The sequence below is a fragment of the Lepidochelys kempii genome, chromosome 18 (genome assembly GCF_965140265.1).
Source record: "Lepidochelys kempii isolate rLepKem1 chromosome 18, rLepKem1.hap2, whole genome shotgun sequence".
NCBI lineage: Eukaryota > Metazoa > Chordata > Testudines > Cheloniidae > Lepidochelys > Lepidochelys kempii.
In genome coordinates this window covers 5,667,451-5,690,674 of record NC_133273.1, presented here as the reverse complement: position 1 = coordinate 5,690,674, position 23,224 = coordinate 5,667,451, and the positions used below count along the sequence as shown (strand labels likewise).

General features: G+C 52.5%; 1 protein-coding gene across 2 annotated transcripts in view; it reads right to left on the bottom strand.

The window, feature by feature from the left end:
• Positions 1-23,224, bottom strand: part of EPHA8 (EPH receptor A8) — a 101,003-nt gene that overhangs the window by 68,246 nt on the left and 9,533 nt on the right. For both annotated transcript variants that reach the window (XM_073316605.1, XM_073316606.1), the window contains exon 2: positions 11,879-12,542. In XM_073316605.1, coding sequence (XP_073172706.1) covers positions 11,879-12,542 — 664 coding nt within the window. The remainder of the gene's footprint in view (positions 1-11,878; positions 12,543-23,224) is intronic.

The window sequence follows — 23,224 nt, the reverse complement described above, 5'->3', positions numbered from 1 at the left end:
AATTAGCCATTTTAATTGTCAAGCAGACAAGAGCAAGATTCCAGCGCCTGGCGCCCCAGCGATTTTTCATTTTCTGCTATTGGGCCGAGAGGATATAAATCACTCTGTGGAGGCCTAATCATCTTTCTATAAATATCAGGGAAATTCCGTTTTGGCTTGGAGAAGAAATGAAAGACGAGATCCTTTGCCTTTACAGCAGTGTTTAAAATGTGATTCTGAATTAATTTCCTTTTGCCTTTCACAGGCGGATGCCTTATCTGTCAAAGCTAAAGATGTTTGAAGAGTGGAGGGCTTTCCACTCAACCCATTTTTCTAAGTACCTACCAGAGTGATGGAAGACAGGTCAGGAAAACGGAGCCGGTCAGTACTCGGGGATGGGAGGCTAGATCAGCAGAGCTGGGGGCCGATGAACCTCAAGCCCAGGTGTGGGATGAGGCAGATGGGCACCCAGCTTGCTACTTCCTACGCACCATCCCTCCTACCTTCTGTAGTCACCTTTTGGGGTCCCTTTAGCCTGGGCCTCAGCCCAGATTTAGCCTCCTGTCACTCAAGTCATTAACGTTAATCTGGCCTGTTTGCTGCGGGCACCTCCATACCACAGCTGCCAGCCGCCAAGATCCACATCTGCCCTCTCATTGGAGGGAATCACCAAATGCCTCTTGCTGCTGCATTCCTGCCCTGCCCCACTGAGGTCAGTGGGAGCTTTATCACGGCCGGCAGCGGGGGCCTGATCCAGCCTCAGGTGCGCACCCCTGCCACGGTCTGGTGCCGTTTCCCACGCCAGCAGGGTGCTATGTTCTTCCCTCCGGCAGGCCTGGAGGCTGCAGCTCCCACTCTCTCTGCTTTTGTCCCTGGGGAGGGAGCCAGTTTTTAGAGCAACTCTCCCACCCCACTTCTCCTTTGAGTTGAAAGTAATTCAGAGTCAGAGCCTTGTCTGACACCAGCAGGGCATTCTGCAAGAGCCTGAGGTGAGGCCTGCAGCCTCCAGCCCCAGTTCCTGCGGCAGAGGGGCACCAACCCTGCCAGTGTCTTGCGGAGTGGGTTCCTCGAGCAGGGTGATGTGACCTGATCACTACCCTCCATGGCTCCCCACCTGCCACTTGGAGGCTGAGCACCGCTCTGCCCCTCGCCCCAATCCTCCCTTGTCTTTGTTCGCGCCCTGTCCCTTCCACTCTGCCAGTGCTCCAGCCTGGCTCCCTCTCTGGCCCCACTCTGGGTGGTCCGCCAGCCCTTCCTCGTGATCCCTCTGCAGCAGGGGCATTTGTACAGTGTGGGGCTGAGAGTCATTGAATGAAACTGTAAACCCTGCATATGATGGAAACCACTTTAAACCAGGGTGTGCAGCAGGACCCCTTTTGCCCCAGTTCCAGCCCCACAGCTCTGCTGTGTGCTGCTGCCAGAGAATCCAGACAGCTGTGAATACAGCTGTGCATCCAATTGGCCTATTCTTACTCCCATTCCCTTTCTTCAAATGTCTGTCGTTAGATCCTGGGTTTCTCTGAGCATCGGACGTTGGTGTTTGGAAAGTGCCCAGCATGCAATGGGCGCTGCTGCTAATGCTAATTAACATTCATGACGATGATGGGTCAGCGCCTAAGGGATAAACATCCAACAGCAGAACTTCCTCCCTGGCTAGCAGGGTCGGGATGGAATTTGGGCCCTGGACGGTGGTAGTAGAAGAGCACAACTGAGCTGTGCACAGAAGCACTGAATTCTGTTCCTTTGATATGTGTGAACAGAGCTGCCAGCAAGCTGTGGAAATGGGCCAGGTTCTCCCCTGGTGTCGAGCCACTGAGTTCAGGCTCTGTGGGCTTCAACAGAGTTGGCCCAGCAGAGAGCCTGGCCCAGGGTTTTTTGAATCCTCAACGTGTAATGCATTTCAGCAAAAAATGATTCATTCTGCAACATATTATTCATGATTCAGTATTGCCCTGGTTAAAGCGTGTCAGCCCGGGTGAGGACCAATACCTGCTCCACGCAGCCAAGAGCGACTTATCAGAGCAAACAGCCCACAGGCTGCACAGAATCCATCTGCAATGTTTAGTGAAATAAAACGACATCGGGGTCATTCTTGTTTTGTATATAACTCTGCTGCACAGACCAAACACAGACACACTCCCTGCTTGGAAGAACTTAATGGGCTCTTGACCGATTTGCTAACTGAAAAAGGGGGATGCTTTTCCTACAGAGCAGCTCATCTAGCTATGCACCTGTAGAGAGGCAGAGACAGCCCGGGGTAGGAGAAGTGGAGAGTGCTGTCAATTCCTAGTCATGAGAGCGGCTTGCAAGAAAGATTCCCTTTCCCTTTGAGCTCTCCAGGGGGTACAAAGGGAGTCATAAAGGCAGTGAAGAACTAATACCAGGCTCTGACATCTATAGATGTGACATGCTTATAACCTTGGCACATGAAGCTAGAAACCACGTCAGCTCTAATTAACAGCATTCAGAGGCCTGGTCTACAGCTAACACGTAGGTCAACCGAGAGGGTGTGAAGCATTCACACCCCTTAGAGATGTAGTACAGCAGACCTAAGCCCTAATGTGGACGCTCCTCGGTCAATGGAAGAATTCTGCCATCAGCCCAACTACTGCCTCTTGTGGGGATGGATTCCCACCACCCCAGAAAGCCCGCAGCAAGTGTACACTGCCACTACTTTGACAGAGTTGGGGGGGGCAGAGTTGGGGGGGGACGGAGTGTCCAGGCGGCCATCTGTTCTTCTAAGGGACTTATTCCCAGGAATCAGCCAAAGGAGAGTGAGTCTTGCTGAGGCTGGCACCAAGAGTTACATCCAGCTGCAGAGTGAATTGCTGTTAGCTAGTGCAGACACCAATGCTGACCCCTGTATACGGTGTTGTCGCATTCTGTACCACCAAGCAGCATCCCGGAGCTGCCATATTAACCCCCGTCATATAATTATGACATATTTCATACAGAACAGGCCAGGTAAGATATCATATGAAAGGTCATGATCTGCTGAAACCCACTGTTCTGTCCAATTATGTATAGCATCGGTGTGTATGCCGTTATGAGATTTTTCTGTACGGTTATTACTGAAATATGCTGTAAATTTGAGAGTCTCTACTGCTCGGTGAACCACTCCCAGGAGGGTGTCAACCGACCATTAATCAGCAGGGGAGGTGGAATCAAGGGGTTTACAATTCAATGACAGTGGTGCAAGCACCCCACAGTGGTGACTGCTCAGCTCAATGACTCAGCTGCACAAGACTACCGGGGGGATTGCTCAACGCTGTGACTCAGCAGAGCCCACCAGGACATGTCTGTGCTCGTATTTTCCAGGCACATGGTCTGAGGGTATAAAATAAAGGACAGTGGCATCATTCCTTTGCCTATCTTCTCCCCCATCTATGCTGGAAGCAACAAGAACACTGGAAAGATAAAGACTTTAACTGAGGAGACTGGTCCAGGCTTAAGGGACAAGCCTGTGTATTAAGATCTGTAACATCCAGTGGGGTGAGCAAACTGCCTGGTCCAAATACTGCCTACTCTAATAAGGTTTAAGATTTAGACCGTGCACTTACCTTTCATTTTCTTTGGTAACTAGCTCTGACCTTTTATGCCTCCCACTTATAATCACTCAAATCGATCTGTCTGTAGTTAATAAATCTGTTTTATATTTGGCCTAACACAGTGTGTTTTGGTTGAAGTGCCTGGGAAATCTCAGCTCGGTTTACAAAGGCTGGTGCAGGTCCTCTCCACATTGAGGGAGGGGCGGACTGGGTAATAAACGTACACTGGTCAGGCTTCTGACCAGGGCAAGACGGTACAGCTCTGGGGTGTAAGTCTGGGGAGCTGGGGGAAACTGGCTGGTGCGTTTCCCTGTGTGATTTGTGTGTGGCTCAGGGTAGCTGGGTGTGGGGCTCCACGTGCTGTTGTGCTGAGTGATCACAGCGCCTGGAGGGGTTTGTTGCTTGTCACTAGCAAAGCACTGGGAGAGACAGCCCAGGCTGGAGAGTTAAGGGGGCACAGCTGTACCCCAGTTCCAGGCTGTACTCTGGGGATCCCATCACAGCTGTATCTACTCACACACATCACACACGTGTGGCAGTGTACCACACAGCACTGCAGGGTACAAGGCAGACAAGGGGCCAGAGGGGCAGAGGAGGCAAGGAACTTTGCAGACACAATCACAGCCTTCCTCTAGACTTGCTACAGGAAGCATGGGCCAGCCACTACGTGGGTGCAGCTGTGGAACCCCGGGGCTACCCCGTCACGCCATGTGTCTAGTCATGGAGAGCCACAAGGCAGCTGCAGTAGAAGAGCGGCCCACAGCACCACAGATTTAGGGGGAGGGGGAGACTCTAATGACTCTAATCTCTTTGCTCTGCCAAGATAAAGATTTGTTACTGCTATTGCCTGGCAGAGGTCTGTCTCAGGGCCCGGGCACCTGGGGTGGAGGATCTGACACTGGATCTGCACAATGGACTTCCGATAAGAACAGCAGGGTTAGATACAAAAGTGACTTTCTGCCTAACCTGCCCTACCCCCCCCCCCCTTTACACACACCATGGCACCAGAAACCCTTTGCTAGCAGCAATAACTCCCCCAAGACACCCGAGGAAGAGTTAAGCCAACGATCCTAGGTATCCCAGGATAACACTAAAATCAAAGACACCAGGAGAGGTGGAATTTAAGAAATGAGCTCTTATTCTGGCTATTCTCCCAACTCCACAGAACTCTAGACTCCCCAGGGCAGAAAACGGTCTCAACAGAGCCTGGGTCTTTTCCAATGTGACTTTGAAGGTTCTAACCCTGCGTCAAGTCTTGTAAGATGAACAACAACGCTTGCCTGGCCCCTAAATTCAAACAAAGCCCAGTGTCCCTTATAAGCAGTGTCAGGATGAGCTCCGCCCTGACATCTGGTGGTGAGGTGTGGCAAGTTGTGGAAAAGAACTTCAGGGGCCGATCTCATTTGCTTAGGCACACCCACCCCGTCTAGAATGAGGCCATAGCTGCCCAAATGGTCACTTTGGCTGCTGTGGGATCCCCAGTGTCTCTGTTATTGGGGCAGGAAGAATAAATTGTTATTACGCTGATTATGGGAACGGTGCTTGGAACTGTACTTGGCCTTTTGTTATGCTGGAGGGACTCACCATCAACTAAGTAGCACTCGCTAGGCAAGGGTCATGGGTTTTAAAACTCTGTGAAGGGAGAGAGGCTAGGGGCAAGTATTAACACTTGGTGGTATGGGCCCCTTGGTGAGGGTCTTACATGCTAATTGTATTTACTCCTCTATGCACTGTGGACTATCAGAGCTAATTTTGATTTCATTAGGAGTCTAGTTACAGGCTGCTGAGCTCACTTTGGGCTAATGGTGCACCAGCACTGAGGCTCCCCTGCTACTACAAGCTGAATTCATCAAAGAGCTGAACTGACTAAGGATATGTCTACACTACAGAATAAGGTTGAATTTATAGAAATTGGTTTTATATATTTGAGTGTGTGTCCCCCCACAGAAAACGCTCTAAGTGCATTAACTCGGCAGAGTGCTTCCACAGTACTGAGGCTAGAGCTGACTTCTGGAGCATTGCACTGTGGGTAGCTATCCCACAGTTCCTGCAGTCTCCGCTGCCCATTGGAATTCTGGGTTGAGATCCCAATGCCTGATGGGGCTAAAACATTGTCGCGGGTGGTTCTGGGTACATATCGTCAGGCCCCCGTTCCCTCCCTCCCTCCGTGAAAGCAAGGGCAGACAATCGTTTCGCACCTTTTTTCCTGAGTTACCTGTGCAGACGCCATACTATGGCAAGCATGGAGCCTGCTCAGGTAACCGTCACTGTATGTCTCCTGGGTGCTGGCAGACGTGGTACGGCATTGCTACACAGTAGCAGCAACCCATTGCCTTGTGGCAGCAGATGGTACAGTATGACTAGTAGCCATCATCATCATCATCATCATGTCTGAGGTGCTCCTGGCCACGAGCACCTGGGCAGACATGGGTGCAGGGACTAAATTTGGAGTGACTTGACCAGGTCATTCTCTTTAGTCCTGCAGTCAGTCCTATTGAACCGTCTTGTGGTGAGCAGGCAGATGATATGGATTGCTAGCAGTCCTACTGCATCATCTTCTGCTGAGCAGCCATGAGATGTGGATGGCATGCAGTCCTTCTGCACCGTCTGCTGCTAGCCAAAGATGTAAAAGATAGATGGAGTGGATCAAAATAAGAAATAGACCAGATTTGTTTTGTACTCATTTGCCTCCTCCCCCATCTAGGGGACTCATTCCTCTAGGTCACACTGCAGTCACTCACAGAGAAGGTGCAGCAAGGTAAATCTAGCCATGTATCAATCAGAGGCCAGACTAACCTCCTTGTTCCAATAAGAACAATAACTTAGGTGCACCATTTCTTATTAGAACCCTCTGTGAAGTTCTGCCTGAAATACTCCTTGATGTAAAGCCACCCCGTTTGTTGATATTAATTCCCTGAAGCCAACCCTGTAAGCCATGTTGTCAGTCGCCCCTCCTTCTGTCAGAGCAACGGCAGACAATCGTTCCATGCCTTTTTTCTGTGCAGACGCCATACCAAGGCAAGCATGGAGGCCGCTCAGCTCACTTTGGCAATTAGGAGCACATTAAACACCACACGCATTATCCAGCAGTATATGCAGCACAAGAACCGGGCAAAGCAATACCGGGCGAGGAGGCAACGTCAGCGCGGTCACGTGAGTGATCAGGACATGGACACAGATTTCTCTGAAAGCATGGGCCCTGCCAATGCATGCATCATGGTGCTAACGGGGCAGGTTCATGCTGTGGAACGCCGATTCTGGGCTCGGGAAACAAGCACAGACTGGTGGGACCGCATAGTGTTGCAGGTCTGGGACGATTCCCAGTGGCTGCGAAACTTTCGCATGTGTAAGGGCACTTTCATGGAACTTTGTGACTTGCTTTCCCCTGCCCTGAAGCGCATGAATACCAAGATGAGAGCAGCCCTCACAGTTGAGAAGCGAGTGGCGATAGCCCTGTGGAAGCTTGCAACACCAGACAGCTACTGGTCAGTTGGGAATCAATTTGGAGTGGGCAAATCTACTGTGGGGGCTGCTGTGATGCAAGTAGCCCACGCAATCAAAGATCTGCTAATATCAAGGGTAGTAACCCTGGAAAATGTGCAGGTCATAGTGGATGGTTTTGCTGCAATGGGATTCCCTAACTGTGGTGGGGCCATAGACGGAACCCATATCCCTATCTTGGCACCGGAGCACCAAGCCGCCGAGTAAATAAACCGCAAGGGGTACTTTTCGATAGTGCTGCAAGCTCTGGTGGATCACAAGGGACGTTTCACGAACATCAACGTGGGATGGCCGGGAAAGGTACATGACGCTCGCATCTTCAGGAACTCTGGTCTGTTTCAAAAGCTGCAGGAAGGGACTTTATTCCCAGACCAGAAAATAACTGTTGGGGATGTTGAAATGCCTATATGTATCCTTGGGGACCCAGCCTACCCCTTAATCCCGTGGCTCATGAAGCCGTACACAGGCAGCCTGGACAGTAGTCAGGAGCTGTTCAACTACAGGCTGAGCAAGTGCAGAATGGTGGTAGAATGTGCATTTGGACGTTTAAAGGTGCGCTGGCGCAGTTTACTGACTCGCTTAGACCTCAGCGAAACCAATATTCCCACTGTTATTACTGCTTGCTGTGTGCTCCACAATATCTGTGAGAGTAAGAGGGAGACGTTTATGGCGGGGTGGGAGGTTGAGGCAAATCGCCTGGCTGCTGGTTACACGCAGCCAGACACCAGGGCGGTTAGAAGAGCACAGGAGGGCGCGGTACGCATCAGAGAAGCTTTGAAAACCAGTTTCATGACTGGCCAGGCTACGGTGTGAAAGTTCTGTTTGTTTCTCCTTGATGAAACCCCCCGCCCCTTGGTTCACTCGACTTCCCTGTAAGCTAACCACCCTCCCCTCCTCCCTTCGATCACCGCTTGCAGAGGCAATAAAGTCATTGTTGCTTCACATTCATGCATTCTTTATTCATTCATCACACAAATAGGGGGATGACTACCAAGGTAGCCCAGGAGGGGTGGTGGAGGAGGGAAGGAAAATGCCACACAGCACTTTAAAAGTTTACAACTTTAAAATTTATTGAATGCCAGCCTTCTTTTTTTGGGCAATCCTCTGTGGTGGAGTGGCTGGTTGGCCGGTGGCCCCCCACCGCGTTCTTGGGCGTCTGGGTGTGGAGGCTATGGAACTTGGGGAGGAGGGCGGTTGGTTACACAGGGGCTGTAGTGGCAGTCTGTGCTCCAGTTGCCTTTGCTGCAGCTCAACCATACACTGGAGCATACTGGTTTGGTCCTCCAGCAGCCTCAGCATTGAATTCTGCCTCCTCTCATCACGTTGCCGCCACATTTCAGCTTCAGCCCTGTCTTCAGCCCACCACTTACTCTCTTCAGCCCGCCACCTCTCCTCCCGGTCATTTTGTGCTTTCCTGCAGTCTGACATTATTTGCCTCCACGCATTCGTCTGTGCTCTGTCCGTTTGGGAGGACAGCATGAGCTCGGAGAACATTTCATCTCGAGTGCGTTTTTTTTTTCTTTCTAATCTTCACTAGCCTCTGGGAAGGAGAAGATCCTGTGATCATTGAAACACATGCAGCTGGTGGAGAAAAGAAAAGGGACAGCGGTATTTAAAAAGACACATTTTATAAAACAGTGGCTACACTCTTTCAGGGTAAACCTTGCTGCTAACATTACATACATAGCACATGTGCTTTCGTTACAAGGTCGCATTTTGCCTCCCCCCACCGTGTGGCTACCCCCTCAACCTTCCCCCCTCCCTGTGGCTAACAGCAGGGAACATTTCTGTTTAGCTACAGGCAAACAGCCCAGCAGGAACGGGCTCCTCTGAGTGTCCCCTGAAGAAAAGCACTCTATTTCAACCAGGTGACCATGAATTATATCTCACTCTCCTGAGGATAACACAGAGAGATAAAGAATGGATGTTGTTTGAACGCCAGCAAACTTACACTGCAATGCTTTGTTGTACAATGATTCCCGAGTACGTGTTACTGGCCTGGAGTGGTAAAGTGTCCTACCATGAAGGACGCAATAAGGCTGCCCTCCCCAGAAACCTTTTGCAAAGGCTTGGGAGTACATCCAGGAGAGCCGCGAATGCCAGGGCAAAGTAATCCTTTCACATGCTTGCTTTTAAACCATGTATAGTATTTTAAAAGGTACACTCACCGGAGGTCCCTTCTCTGCCTGCCGGGTCCAGGAAGCAGCCTTGGGTGGGTTCAGGGCGTACTGGCTCCAGGTCCAGGGCGAGAAACAGTTCCTGGCTGTCGGGAAAACCGGTTTCTCCGCTTGCTTGCTGTGAGCTATCTACAACCTCCTCATCATCTTCTTCGTCCCCAAAACCTGCTTCCGTGTTGCCTCCATCTCCATTGAAGGAGTCGAAGAACACGGCTGGCGTAGTGGTGGCTGAACCCCCTAAAATGGCATGCAGCTCATCATAGAAGCGGCATGTTTGGGCCTCTGACCTGGAGCGGCCGTTCGCCTCTCTGGTTTTCTGGTAGGCTTGCCTCAGCTCCTTAAGTTTCATGCAGCACTGCTTCGGGTCCCTGTTATGGCCTCTGTCCTTCATGCCCTGGGAGATTTTGACAAAGGTTTTGGCATTTCGAAAACTGGAACGGAGTTCTGATAGCACGGATTCCTCTCCCCATACAGCGATAAGATCCCGTACCTCCCGTTCGGTCCATGCTGGAGCTCTTTTGCGATTCTGGGACTCCATCATGGTCACCTCTGCTGATGAGCTCTGCTTGGTCACCTGCAGCTTGCCACGCTGGCCAAACAGGAAATGAGATTCAAAAGTTTGCGGTTCTTTTCCTGTCTACCTGGCCAGTGCATCTGAGTTGAGAGTGCTGTCCAGAGCGGTCACAATGGAGCACTCCGGGATAGCTCCCGGAGGCCAATACCGTCAAATTGTGTCCACAGTACCCCAAATTCGACCCGGCAGGGCCAATTTAAGCGCTAATCCACTTGTCAGGGGTGGAGTAAGGAAATCGATTTTAAGAGCCCTTTAAGTCGAAATAAAGGGCTTCATCGTGTGGACGGGTGCAGGTTTACATCGATTTAACGCTGCTAAATTCGACCTAAAGTCCTAGTGTAGACCAGGGCTAAGAGCTGAAATCACTGAGCGTTGTGTTAAGTAGTGGGGGAGCCTGAAGATATATTGTGGAGCAGTTTGCGGGATGGCTGGAGTGCCTTGTGGACAGGCTGGTGGAGCAGTTCATAGGATGGCGGGAGCTGCTTGTGGGCCGCGGAGCTGAGTGAAGCAGTTCGTGGGGCAGCTGGCAGAGCGGAGCGGAGCCCTATGGAGCTGTGGGGCGGTCAGCTTCAGATCATGTAAAGTGCCCCTTACCTCCGCCCCCATCTCCACCCAGGTTGGGAGGTAAAGCTCTGCAGATAAACTTTCGGACTCTGGGGCTGCCCTGACCAGGGACAGAGACTTTTGGGTCATTGGACTTTTGGGACTTTGGGTGATTTGGGGTTGCTGGACTCAAGAACCAAAGGGAAAGGGCATGCCCCAATTTGCTTGGGGTGGGTTTTTTTTGCTCATGGGTTGTGTTATGAATCCTGTTGGTGGTGTTTCCCCAACATAATGCCACATTGTTTCTCTCTGTTATTAAAAGGCTTTTTGCTACACTCAGACTATGTGCTTGCAAGAGGGGAAGTATTGCCTCTTGGAGGCGCCCAGCAAGGGTGGTATGTATTTGTCCCAGGTCACTGGGTGGGGGCTCAAGCCGGTTTGCATTGTGTTATTGGAGTGGATCCCCTAGATATTGAACCCGGCCCTTGTAGCTGCCAACTCTGACGGGCAGAAGGGTTACACCCTGTTTGCAGAGTCGAAGCTCTGCTCCTCTAAAAACCTCGCATGAAAAACCAAAAGCAAACAAACCTGCACAGAGGGGTCTCCCAGGGAGCCCAGTGCATGGAATTCTGTACACACGCAGCCCCTTGCCAGTTGCGCAGCCTGCTACAGGGCTATTGCCTGCTCACCAGACTCCTTATCACAGTTTATACAGTTGGCAGCATGAACCCCTTCCTGGGGCGGGGGGGCTCTTGGGGAAGTCTCCTCTACACCCCTGGAGGCTGCAGGGGTAGCTCTGGTTGATGATGGGATTAAGGCGATAACCTTGTTTTATACATCTTAGTGTCTCTCTTTTGTTCGCTTTGCTGTCAACTCCCTGCCAAAGAGAAGTGAGAGAGGCAGCGCTTAGGTATGCAGGAGGGAGGGCTCTTCTCTCTGGCCATGAGCTGCTAACAGCCAGTGCACGGAGCAGCTCTCAGCTGCTGGAGGGACATTCCCAGCGTAAAGTTGTAGCTTTCTACAAAGCAGGTTTCCTTGCCTGTGTCACCAATAACACTGATGGGGATAACCCACCTGGCTTCCTGACCCGCTCACACGCTCAGCCGTTCACACGGCCGATTCGCTTTCAGTGTTTCCCTCAGCTCGGAAAGGAAAACAGACCAGGACGTTTCACGTCTGTTTTGTCAGTTTCCAGCCAATGTCACTGTCAGGTTCCTGTGCCCTAGCACAGTGCTGCAATGTCTGGATTGCAAATGCAGCAAGGTAGGGTGACCAGATGTCCCAGTTTTATAGGCACCTATTACCCCCCACCCCTGTCCCGATTTTTCACATTTGCTATCTGGTCACCCTGATGCAGGGGAATGTCTACTTGTGAATAAAAGATCAAATAAAATAAATAAAATCCCCCCCCTTACCCACTGGAATTTATAAGAATGTTCACGGGACCATTTCTGCTGTGAGAGTTCATTGTGCAAACCCTATATTCTACGGCTCATTTTGACATGTTGGTATCTTTGCCCCCAGCCCTCCCCTTTAAGAGGTAAAGAGAGACTTACCCACACAGAAATCTCTCTGCTCTTGGTAGCCAGCGCTGCACACACATTTCCCAATGGGCACCAGCCATTCCCCCTCAGCACTGCAGTACATTTTGGGGGTGTCTCTCTCCTCAGAGTGCCTCACACATTCGCCCCGCACCTCCACCAAGGAGGAGGAGTCCGCCCCGGTAACCACCTCGGAGAAGGACGCCAGGTTCCTGACCATCGCGGGGCACTTCTTGTAGTATACCCGGACAGAGACGATGGCAATGCAGGCCCCTATGTCCTGGAAAGCCAGGTAAAAGCCCCGCTTGCTCAGGGGTCCCACGCCCCTCACCTCGGTGTTGAGCTTGAGCCGCCTGACCCCCAGGTCTACGCTGGTGAAGCTCTCGTCGGCTGCTATGGTATCAATCTTCACAAACTGGCTCTCCCGGGTGCTGGTGCCCAGGTCCCGGTCCGACTCCAGGTAGTAGAGATTGAATGTCTCCTTGCAGGTGCCCAGCACCCCAGGCATACTGTTACAGTCCCGCAGAGTGAACTTGATCTCAGCATAAACCCGACGGGCACCGTCCCGTTGGACCCAATTGCTGCGCAGCCAGTTGTTCTGGTTTGGGGTCATGACATTACAGACTTGGTAGGTGTGGATAGGGGTGAAAAATTCATCCATTTCATTGATAGAATCCCACTGTGGGACAGAGGGGGAGAGGTTAGTATGAACACGCACATCAGCCATTCACTGATACAAGCCCTCGGACGGGGGGAGAAGGGTGAGTGTGAACATGCCCTTCATCTCCCCACAACAGAACGGTTGTAACTGCAGCTGAATGAATGATCTTTTATGAATAAAGCTGATTATGAATTTAGGGGAACACTTTGCGGGTCTATGGGATTTAGGTGCACAAGCCCTATTTAAAGCCGCTGGTATTTGTGCTCCTAAATCCCTTGGGTGCTTCTGACAAATCCCCCTTTCCTTGAGCCCTTTTGCTGTTTTCAAATTGTTGGCAAACCCACCCTGATTTCCATGGGTGTGTTCCCTGTTCGTGAGGATTCACCAGAGTTCCTGGGAGCAGATCTCAGGTTCTGGGAAGCTCACAAACTGTCCACTGCAGCTGGACACGGTTATTAATGGTGTGTGATTGGTCCCTTGGGTCCCAGCTTCTGCTCCCTGACTGGATGACAAACATTTTAAAGAGGTGACTGTTGAATGACAAACAACAAAGAGCAAAAAATGAAAAGCACACAAGCTACCTTTCCTGCAGAGTTCTGTGATGTCGGGACTGGAAAATGCACTCTTGCATCAATTAGCCAAGCTCCTCCCCCTGCCAACAGACCCGTTCCAGCTTCCTTCCTGCCCCTGGCACCGAGAGCTGGCACATGGGGCCTCTGACCAATCTCCTACCTTGCTTTTTCTCCTCCTTAACTAAAGGAGCACATTGCAGGTTGCTTTTTTTTTGGAGGGGGTTCCAGAAATCAGCCAGAGCAACCAGAAGGGGCCAGGTCCTGGCATAAAACAAAGGTTTGGGCTCCAGAAAATCTGTAGTAATAATTCCTGCTCAAGCCTCCCTCTCTGCGACTTGTTTGCTGTGCCTAGTAGAGGCCCTAGACTGAGGGGCAGCACAAGATGTCCTGCTGGCATCTAACTCGCAAACACTGCGACTGCAATGAGAGAGGCTGACCGGAGAGGTGCCTTGGGGCTCTCCCGTATCTTCCTTGCACACTGCTCCTTGGGTGGCTGCCCTGACCAGTGATCCCCCCAGACTCAGCCATCAGCACTGCTCTGAACACAGCCCGGTGAGTGACTGTCATGCTGAAAATGGGGCTCTGGTCTGGGGCTCCTCCAAACTTACCTGGTCTCCTGCCTTGCCACCTCCCACTCTTGTCCTCCTCCCTCTCTCTCCTTCCACCAAGACTAGCCCCATTCTTCTACTTTCTCTGGTCCTGAGCCCTAGTCCCTCTCCCCAGCCCAGGGACATCCCAGCGCACGCCACGGTGCCACCCAAGTGGAAGCCCCACAGGATGCAGCAGTGGGGCCCAGCCAATGGGCTGAAGGGCCCAATCTCCCAAAGGCAGGGATCCTGTGTGTCTGAGTGGGGAAGGGAGGGAGGGCAGGAGGGAGCCAGGACCTCTGGAGCAGAGACTCGTTTGAATGTGGTAAGGGCTCAGACCCTGCTGGGAGTGGGCTGGAGCTTTGGAATGATACTGCCCCCGCCCCCGGACGCTGTACTTGCCCTTCGCATGAACCGCCAGAGAGTGACATGCAGAGTGACACTGGGGGCAGGCCCCTGGCTCAGCCATGGCCCTTGCTGATGCCTTGCCTGCTACGGAAGGCCCGGACTCTGTCAGGACACTGGGGCTCCTGGCAGATCTGCCCGAGCGCCACGGACACTATAATACTTATTGCCAGGACAACACTCCCCTGCCCCGTGTTTCAGCAGTGGTGTTTGAACTCAGGACCTTCAGATCCATAGCAGAGACCTCGACCACTAAAGTCAAAGGAGTACTAGAGTAGAAGTAGCAGTAGGCTGTTACCCTGTATGTGGAGGAGCCGCTAGAGGGCAATATGACACAGGGTGCAAGCACGTTTCACTAGCAAAGATCTTTCAGATCTGAACCAAGCCCTTAGAAATGTCACTTGTGTTTCAGAATCTGACCCCTGAATCCATGTGTGCCGCCCCCTGCCCCCAAGGCCTCTGCCACAAACCCACTTCAGCTCAAGCTCTTTAACCCAGACACCAAGCCCATCAAAATGGCCCTGTCCCTGTCACCCCCAGATGCTGTAAGCAGCCGCATGGGCCCTGCTTTTCTAAGGTGCAGGACATGCTGGTCCCTGGAAGTGCGAAGCCATTTAGAGCTGAGAACTCTCAACTCTGCTTTGCCAAACCCCATATTATCCTGTCTAGCCCTGCTGACCTCAGGCCTGTTGGCTCCTTCTGCACCACATCATGTGAGCACATGGTTAGTAGGGATGGAATGACATTGGGACAGTTCACGCTTCCTACTGCCTCTACCTCCAGCAAAAACAAACCTCCTTTCTGGCAGAAATTTTGCATCTCTAGTCTCCTGCAAGAGGAGAACTTCTTTGCATCTCACAAGGTTTAAGGAGGGTTGAACCTCCAACTTCCAAAATGCACCTGCAACTTCCAAAATGCACTCACTTCTGGAAAAGTCTCCTAACTTTCTATTGCTGTCCTAGAGCTCAGATTTGCCTGGAAAAGAGAGGAACTTCCCGTGTGTTGCAGTCATTAGGCCTCAAGGAAAATGAGTTCAAAGGGGATATTGAAATATGCTGATGCATAATTGAAAAGTTAGTCACTCGCTCTGGAAAAATGAACTTCTGCTTACTACAAAAATCACCTCCAAAATCATACAGCTGCATTGAGGCGTCTCGTGCATCCACCCCACAGACACAACGTGATGCGCATGTTAGAAATATGCCCAGGATGGCATTCAGAAAGGCCATGTGTCAGCTCGGTAGGACCGCTTTCCGACCCCAGCAACTGTGCAGCACCAGAGAGAATGGGTAAGTCTACCCAGAAGTTTATGGGGTGATTGTAAAACAGGGAACCATATCCTGCTAGCTTTCATCTATCTAGCCCAGATAACAGTAGCAGTGAAGAGGTGCAGGCTAGCTGCCCCCGTACAAGCTCATCAGCTTGCTAGCCTGCGCAGAGTCCAGGCCAGTGCACCTTCACTGCTATTGTTACCCAGGCTAGATTAAAGCGAGCTTTGGTATGCCTACCTGTGCTACAATCAGCCTAAAGTGCAGTTGACGTACCCAGTGGGCGCAGGACTCCTGCAGAGTTCATAGCCCCTGCCTCTGGCTACCCTGAATTGTAGGGATTCCATCTTCAGCACATTTGGGGACGTGGAGTGAAACTTAACAAACAAGCCTCTGGCAGCTGAGCATTCCTGCTTTGTCTTCACTGCAGGGTTTACTTGAGTTATCTGCGTTCAGGTTAACCCCCCCTCGAGTTCGTCCAGCTCCAGTGAGAGTGGACACACTGCGAAGTAACACTGGAACTGCACAGAGCGATTGGGTCAGCAGCCGATGAGCATTAGCCTGCGCCCCCAGCCAGGGCAGCCAACTCGAGGTCAGGCTTGTCTACCCTGCACCACAGTGCAGGCCACGGGAATTGCAGAGCGCACCAAAGTGTTGCAATCTAGCTGCCCCATGTGGACACTGCCACACGAACTAAAAGGCACCTAGCTCACGTTAACACAGTCCTGTTCGCGAAGGTGAACTAGGTACCTGTTAGGTTGTGCCAGCAGCATCCACACAGGACAGTTCAAGTGCAACACTCTGGTGCACGCAGCAGTTCACCCCCCCCCCGTGGGCCACACTGCAGCACACTGTAGACATAGCCTCAAAAGTGCAACACACTCAAGGAAAAGGTTTGTGTGTGGATGGGAGACAAGACAGGGCCGACACTTAAGTTAACTCTGCAGTGAAGACAAGGCCTCAGCAGGTTATAACTAGAACTAGCAGGAGTCTAGAACTCCTCAAAGAAAAACGGAACCCAACCTTCTCTCTGGCCTTTTGCCCCAGGCACCACATCCACTTCCCATTGACCAATGGCTCACAAAGACAAAGCGGCAAACCCAGCCCATGATTACAGCCCCTCTGCCATCATCCTGGTCCAGGACTTTGATGGCCTCATTCACTGATGCAATAGCTCCCAAGCCAATGCTCCAGATTGGCCAGTTGAACTTCTCCACATCCATCATGATCACGTGGAAAACACCCCACCAACCCCCACCTAGGCAGGCCCCTTCCCGATACACTGGGGAAGAGTGAGGGGTCATGTCACTGCATCAGACCAGACTGTTAGTATTCACACAAACAGAAACGCATTTGTGAAGTAACAACACGGGGTTCTCTCTCTGGGGTGAGAAAGGGCTGAGCTCAGGTTGGTAAGTGAACGTTTCCAGCCTCTGTTCGCCCCAAATCTGCCGGCCCTGTCCAGGGCCCTGTCCTACCAAAGCAATAAAAAGAGTCAGCAAACCCAGTGGGCCCGGGGGGAGCTGAGGGGACAGGAGCCAGGACATGTACCACGCTATAGCACAACACAACACAACACAGCGCTGGAGGGAGTGGCACATCCCACTACAGCACAACAGGGCACTCCCCTCTCTGGAGTGAGTGGAAAGCCGTTCTCCAGCACGCAGGGAAATGTGCGGGGGAGGACGCTAAAGCCATTGTCACAATTCATTGGGCACAAACGACACCAATGTCTGTTTTCTGTCTTTTCCCTGCTGAGCCCATTGAGACATTAATTGCAACTGTGAGCTGGAAAAGGCGCCTGCCCACCCCACTGTCAGTGCCATGAGGTGCAGCCCCAGGATCGCTCCCTGCCCCCAGTGCTCACCAGACACCGCGTGAGCTCTCCGCTGCGAGGTGTCACTGGGAGCTGGGGCTCAGGGCAAGCAAAGAACAGGGCTCTCTGGGGAATGTGACAAGCCAGAGTCCAGCCACTTATCCACTGAACCCTCACAGAATCACCAGTCCCGCGGTTCCCAAAGGAGCAATACACTGCCCCTAACGAGTCCTACCCTAGAACACAGCTTCTGCGGAGCACACAGCACTGAGATATATTTATAGTGAAAACATGGATCCGGGTATTATCAAAGAACAGAGAGTGACGTGATAGTGAGTAAAAATATTAGGAACAAATGGCTACACATAAAACAAAATCACAACACGCTTCCTAGAAACTACACTTAACTCACAGGCTAACGTCTCAGACACTTATCTCATCCAAAGTTCTCCCCAGTGTTTTCACCCAAGCCTGGCTGAGATCCTTTTTTCATGAAGCAAACTCACTGTCCATTTACTTACCCAGTGAAGGATGCTGGGGTGTCTTCTTTGTTCCCTAAATATACTTGACAAAACCTTTGCTGTGCCCCTCCAGATAGGGTAGTGTCCCCCCACCACTGCTTGCTTCCCTGGTACTTTTCTCTTTGAAGTTTTCACAACCCTTTGTTAGCATTTCATTCAGACTGGTGAGTGGAGCCGACTGTGACCTGTGCAATACTTAATTAACATGTAAACAGCCAGCTAGGGAAACACTTCTTGTCTGATAACAAACCTGGTGACCTGTCCCTACGCACAGACCATAAGAACATAACATACAACCTATGTACATCCCTACTTATAACATCCATACATGCGTCTCACCATGATTTTGATGACCAGTATGACACTGGCTTTCAGTTGACACCTCCCATGACACTTCTTGGATTGCATATACCAGGCCCAGAAGATCCCTGTTACCCCCCTGCACCCCCTCCATGCCCCTTGTTGGTTGGCACTAAGAGGTTCCTGGGTCACACACATTCATCCTGCTTGTGCCACACCCAAGCCACACCTGCCCATGCCTGATGGCAAGGCCTCTCTACATTACTCCTGAGCACCTCTCGGGCATGCTCAGGTGGGTGGTCACTACGCAGGTGGCTGGGGGTGATACTGTTAGCCCAGCCTGTTCCCTGGCTGGCCTCAACCCAAGGTCAAACCTGCAGGGGACCTTCCTACTTTTCAGGTGTTCTTTGCTTGCTCTTTGCCCCTGGCCCCCTAATAAGACCATGTCAGTGGGGTCAGACCTTACTCCACCTCCACAGGGCCTCTCCTGTGCGGCCTCTGCCCTTGGCACCATGGCTTGGCTTTCAGAGCTACGTGGCTCATTCTCTGCACTGCAGGCTGGCACTCAGCATGGTGTGGTGCTTGCCAGCCAGCAGGCCCATGACCTTCCCAGTCTGGCCTTCCCCACGCCTCGCTCTCTCCTCCCTTTGCAGGCATCTGACGGCTCCTGAGAAGAGCTCTCACCCTTGACACTCAGGCTGCTATTGGAAAGCGGAGGTGGGTCGGGGCCTGGGACGTTTGCGGGGAGCAGCAGGCAGGGAGGCTGGGCAGGTCTTTGAGTCTGACCTACCTTAGAACTGAAGTGAAAGCAGCGACTCTGGGCTGCCCCAGCCTCCTCTCTGTGATGTAAACAGGTTTCCTTTCTCAGGGCTCCGCTAATGTGCATCGCTTGCCTCTGGGGCGGCAACCAACATGCCTGACTCAGCGTGCCACTCACTGCTCCGCCTCCGAGCACAGACTGCACGGGGCTTCTCTAGCAAAGACTTCTCCAGCCTAATGGTGGAGCCATGGAACGACCACAGGCCTGGTTGCAGGCGGCACACACGGGGAACCAGCACCCGATAACAGCGCTGAGACACTGACACTGACTTACACTGGGTCTGGGAAATAACAGAATGAGGGAGTCGAGTCCTGCCTGCCACAGGCAGCGCAGACCCATCCTCTCTGGACTAGCCCTTCAGGGCCAGGGTCACTGGGATCACACTGCAGCTCTAGCAAGGCCCTGAGCCCCTGGGGGGATTCGCCAGGAGGGGTGGTGGGCAGGGGTCCAGTCATCCTGGCCTCCACTCCAGGGTCTGAAACCAGGGACGCAGGGAGAGACACGGAGCAAGGAAAACTTCAACGGAAAGCAAGTCAGGATGGCCACCCTCTGCTTCAGCATCTCTTAGTGTAGGAAGATTCCAGCTCGTGGGCTAAGGCTTCCTCCTGCCCCGATCCCAGCTCCTGGGCAGAAGACTGAGCGACTACTCCCCTGCTGCCATTCTAGCGCAGAGCGTGCCGTGCTCAGCCCTGCTCCCTGCGACCAGCTGCCATCCTGTTCTCCTCCCCTGGCCTGGCAAGGCTGCCACAGCCTCCCTGGGTGCTCTTGGTGCACAGGTGCTGACTTCCCAATGTGCCGGGGCGTGCTCAGCTGCTGGCTCTGCTCCAGGCCCCGCCCTCCCACCCCCTTCCCCGAAGTCCGCACCCTGCCTCTTCTCACCCTCACCCCACCCCGTCTCTTTCCGCTCTGTTCTACCCCTTCCCTCGAGCATGCCTCCTCCTCACTCTTCCCCCCTCCCGCCCAGAGCCTCCTGCACGCCGCGGAACATGGGGAGGGAGGAGGAGGCACTGATCGGTGGGACCCATCAGTGGGTGGGAGGCTCTGGGAAAGGAATGGGGCTGATTGGGGAGCTGCCAGTGGGTGCTGAGCACCCACCACTTTTTCCCCCGGAGTACCCACAGAGTCGGTGCCTATGCCTTGGTTTTCCCCTCTATAGAACCCCTCCCAGCCTCGCGGAGAGGGCGGCGGTGTAGCTCCTTCAGGGTTTCCCAAGCACTCTGAGCTCCTCTGATGCAAGCTGCTAGAGATCAGCCAGTCGTCACCATTATCCGCTGCGCCGTATAAACATGCCGGGCCCAGGGTGTGGCTCCCAGGTCCCATCCTCCATCATGCCAAGCTGTTAGGGATGGGGGCAGACATAAGCAGGCCCAATGGGCACCACTGAACACTTTCTTTTACCTTGCTGCGGGCAAGTATGACGCTGGGCGGGTCAGTTGCTCCCTCTACTTCTGATGGGCAAGACAGCCAGAGCCTGAACTACGAGTGACGCAGCGGGAGGGAACAGCTTTCTGCAGCACCTCTGCAGGTGCTGGGCACGATCGGCACAGCGAAGGGCGAAGGCTCAGCATCTGGAAACACCAACTCAGGAAACCCCAAGGGGCTCATTCCTCGGGGCAGGGGCCGTCTTTGTCTCCTGTTTTCATATACTATGATGGCTGGGCCATGACTAGGGCTCCTGGGTGCTACAGTAACACAAATAATTCACAGTAACAACAGGGGAGGTACTGTCTCTCTGCCAGAGGGTCTGTTGGGCCGCAGACCAGACCCCCGTGGGGAGTGGTGGATGTCCCATCACTTGGGATTCCTTGGGAATATTCCCTCTGGTTGGAAGGAATGATCTGGAGAGGTCTTTCCCATCCCTGATAGCTCGCTCTAGCAAAGGCTACCAAGAGTGTCTGATCGCCTGGTAACTTCTACTGATGGGAAGCTGGTGCCACTGATTAAAAGAACTATATCAAAGCTAGGTCTTTTTATTAACCCAGAGTGTGTCCTGCCTGAAGAGGGCCTAGAGTGATCCCGCATCAACTCGGGAGTGTCACTAGGTCCCTGTGCTCCTGGGCCACCAGCGTGGGTCAAGATCCCATCCTGTGTGTGCGTGGAGAGATTCAGCACCCAGGGACAGGCATTAGGCAACTCTGTGACTTTAAGGGTTTCTCTCTTTTACAGTAATTACAGGACCCCAAGGCTAGTTGCCCTTCCCGGGAGAGGCGTCTCTGCCTGGCAGAGCTGACTTTGAGTGAGGGGCTGAGGAGGAGGGGATAAGGATCAGTTCAATAACGAGGGCGCTGTGCGTGCACCTGGCCTCTCCAGCCGCGCTCACTTCGGCCTGCTCCTGGCTGCTGGTTTGAAGTGGCTTTTATTAAACGAAGCTCAGCTCGTCCCCCGTCACTGTGATAAGATCCCCCAGAGAGACGAAAATGAGGACATCATAATTAGCGCGGTGAGTGCGCGGCGGGGGGAGGGAGTGCAATTCCATCAGCATTCAGGGGCTCGTTTAATAGTTTAAATTAAAGTCAACATAAGTTATAAAAAAAGAAATACCAGATTATAAAAGGGAAAAGATGCAAACAGCAGATAGCTCTGCGGCTGAGCAAGGTCTCCAAAATCTCCCCAGGGCCTGCATGGTGCAACGGAGGGGGACGAGGAGGAAAAGGGGAAGTTGAAGGGAACGAACACATAAGGAGAAAAGCCTGGCTCCATGAAAGAGCCTCAGCCTTGCTGTTTTCCATGACAATCCCCCAAATGGCTCCCACCCTCTGGCTGTGCCAAGCCAGAGGGCTCCATGAAAGAGCCTCAGCCTACCCAGTCCTGAGATCATGCCTACGGGGGACAGCCACGGAGCCCTCACTGCTGGTCCTGCCAGCATGGTAGAGCTGCCACTGCCCCCAGAAATGTCCTGAGCTCTTCCCTGATGGGCACTGAGCTGCGAGTCCTTCCCAGGAGCCAGCAGCACAGTCAAGTGGAAGAGGGAAAATAACCCACATTATTGTAGCAATAAAGCATTAAATGTGGTTTTTAATAGTGACAATCCCCATAAAATCAGTCACTCTGATGGCTAACAAGGGATTTGTTAGGCAGTTAACTACCCTGAGCTTTACCTCAGGCCGTTAACTGCTGGTAGTTACCAGCATCCAGGGAATTAGCTGTAAGTGCTTTTATCTTGTTTAAAATCTTTATTTTCAAAGGCTCCGCTCCTCCTGACATACCCATTTTTAAATGAATATTAGCTGCACTGTGGCATGTTCTGTACTCTGCTTTCAGTGCCAATATTCATGCAGGCAGAGCCCAGACCTTCCAGAGAAACCCCCGGAAATCTCATGGCAGGCCAAGGGGGTCCCGGGCAGCTGTAAAAGCCTAGATATTCCTGCAGCATATTCCTGACCACTGTTGCCTGATACTCTGCTGCACCTGCAGACCCATGGCTCAGGGGTCCTCTCTGGAGGTGAGGGCTCCACCCCCACGTTCTGTGCTAGGCAGTTACAAACAATGCAGATGGGAGTGCCTGCATTCAAAGGCTGTTGTAAGCAGCAAAGCATCTCCGTTCTTAGCCCAGGCCTTCCAGAGCAGTGAACTCTCCCAGCTGATAGCACCCAGGATGGCTGAGGGGTTGGCCATGGGGTAGGAAGCCCCTCGCCTCTAGTGTGATGGTACAAATGCCTTGTAGAAAAAGAGCCGGCCTGACTCACTCCGACCCAAGAGCTGTTATCATTGACTGGCTGTCCGGTGGGAGGGTTCAGGTCCCAATGGCTTTCCTGGCAGCAGGCTCGGGAGAGAGGCCAAGACCTTCCCTGCCAGAAGTGGGAGAGACCTTAAGTGGGGCAATGAGCCAGACGCTCCTCCTGTCTGTGCTGTGACTGCTCCGTTGATGCAGGAGATCAGCCCCTGGCCACCCCGCTGGTGCTTCACCAGCAGGAAACTTTCATCGGTAACACACAAGCACGACAGGCAGCTTCTCCTGTGGCGTGCATCTCAGCTGGTTGTTTAAGCAAATTTGGTGCAATTCCACTGATACTTTTTGGATTATTCCAGAGCGATAACAAGCTGGTTTGGGGGGTTTTTGTTCCTGGCCTGCGTTCAGGGCACCCAAAAGCAGCTGCACAGTTAAACCGAGAGTGACAGAGAGAGAGGCACCTGCCACATAGCAGGAAATCAGTCTGGAAAACAAGCAGCAATTTCTTCTGAGCAACACACTGCAGGCAACTGACCGTTACCCAGACAGACAGACGGAGAGATTACAAACCAGGCTCTACTGCCAGATCTCCAATGGAGTCCGTGTTCACAGAGCAGTTGCCAGGATCCTCGTTAACAAGCAGATGACAATAACCAGGATACTTATATCCAGGATCTCACAACACTTATAAAATCACTTGTCAATCACTGAGTGACTAACCCTCACAAACTGCCCCCTGTG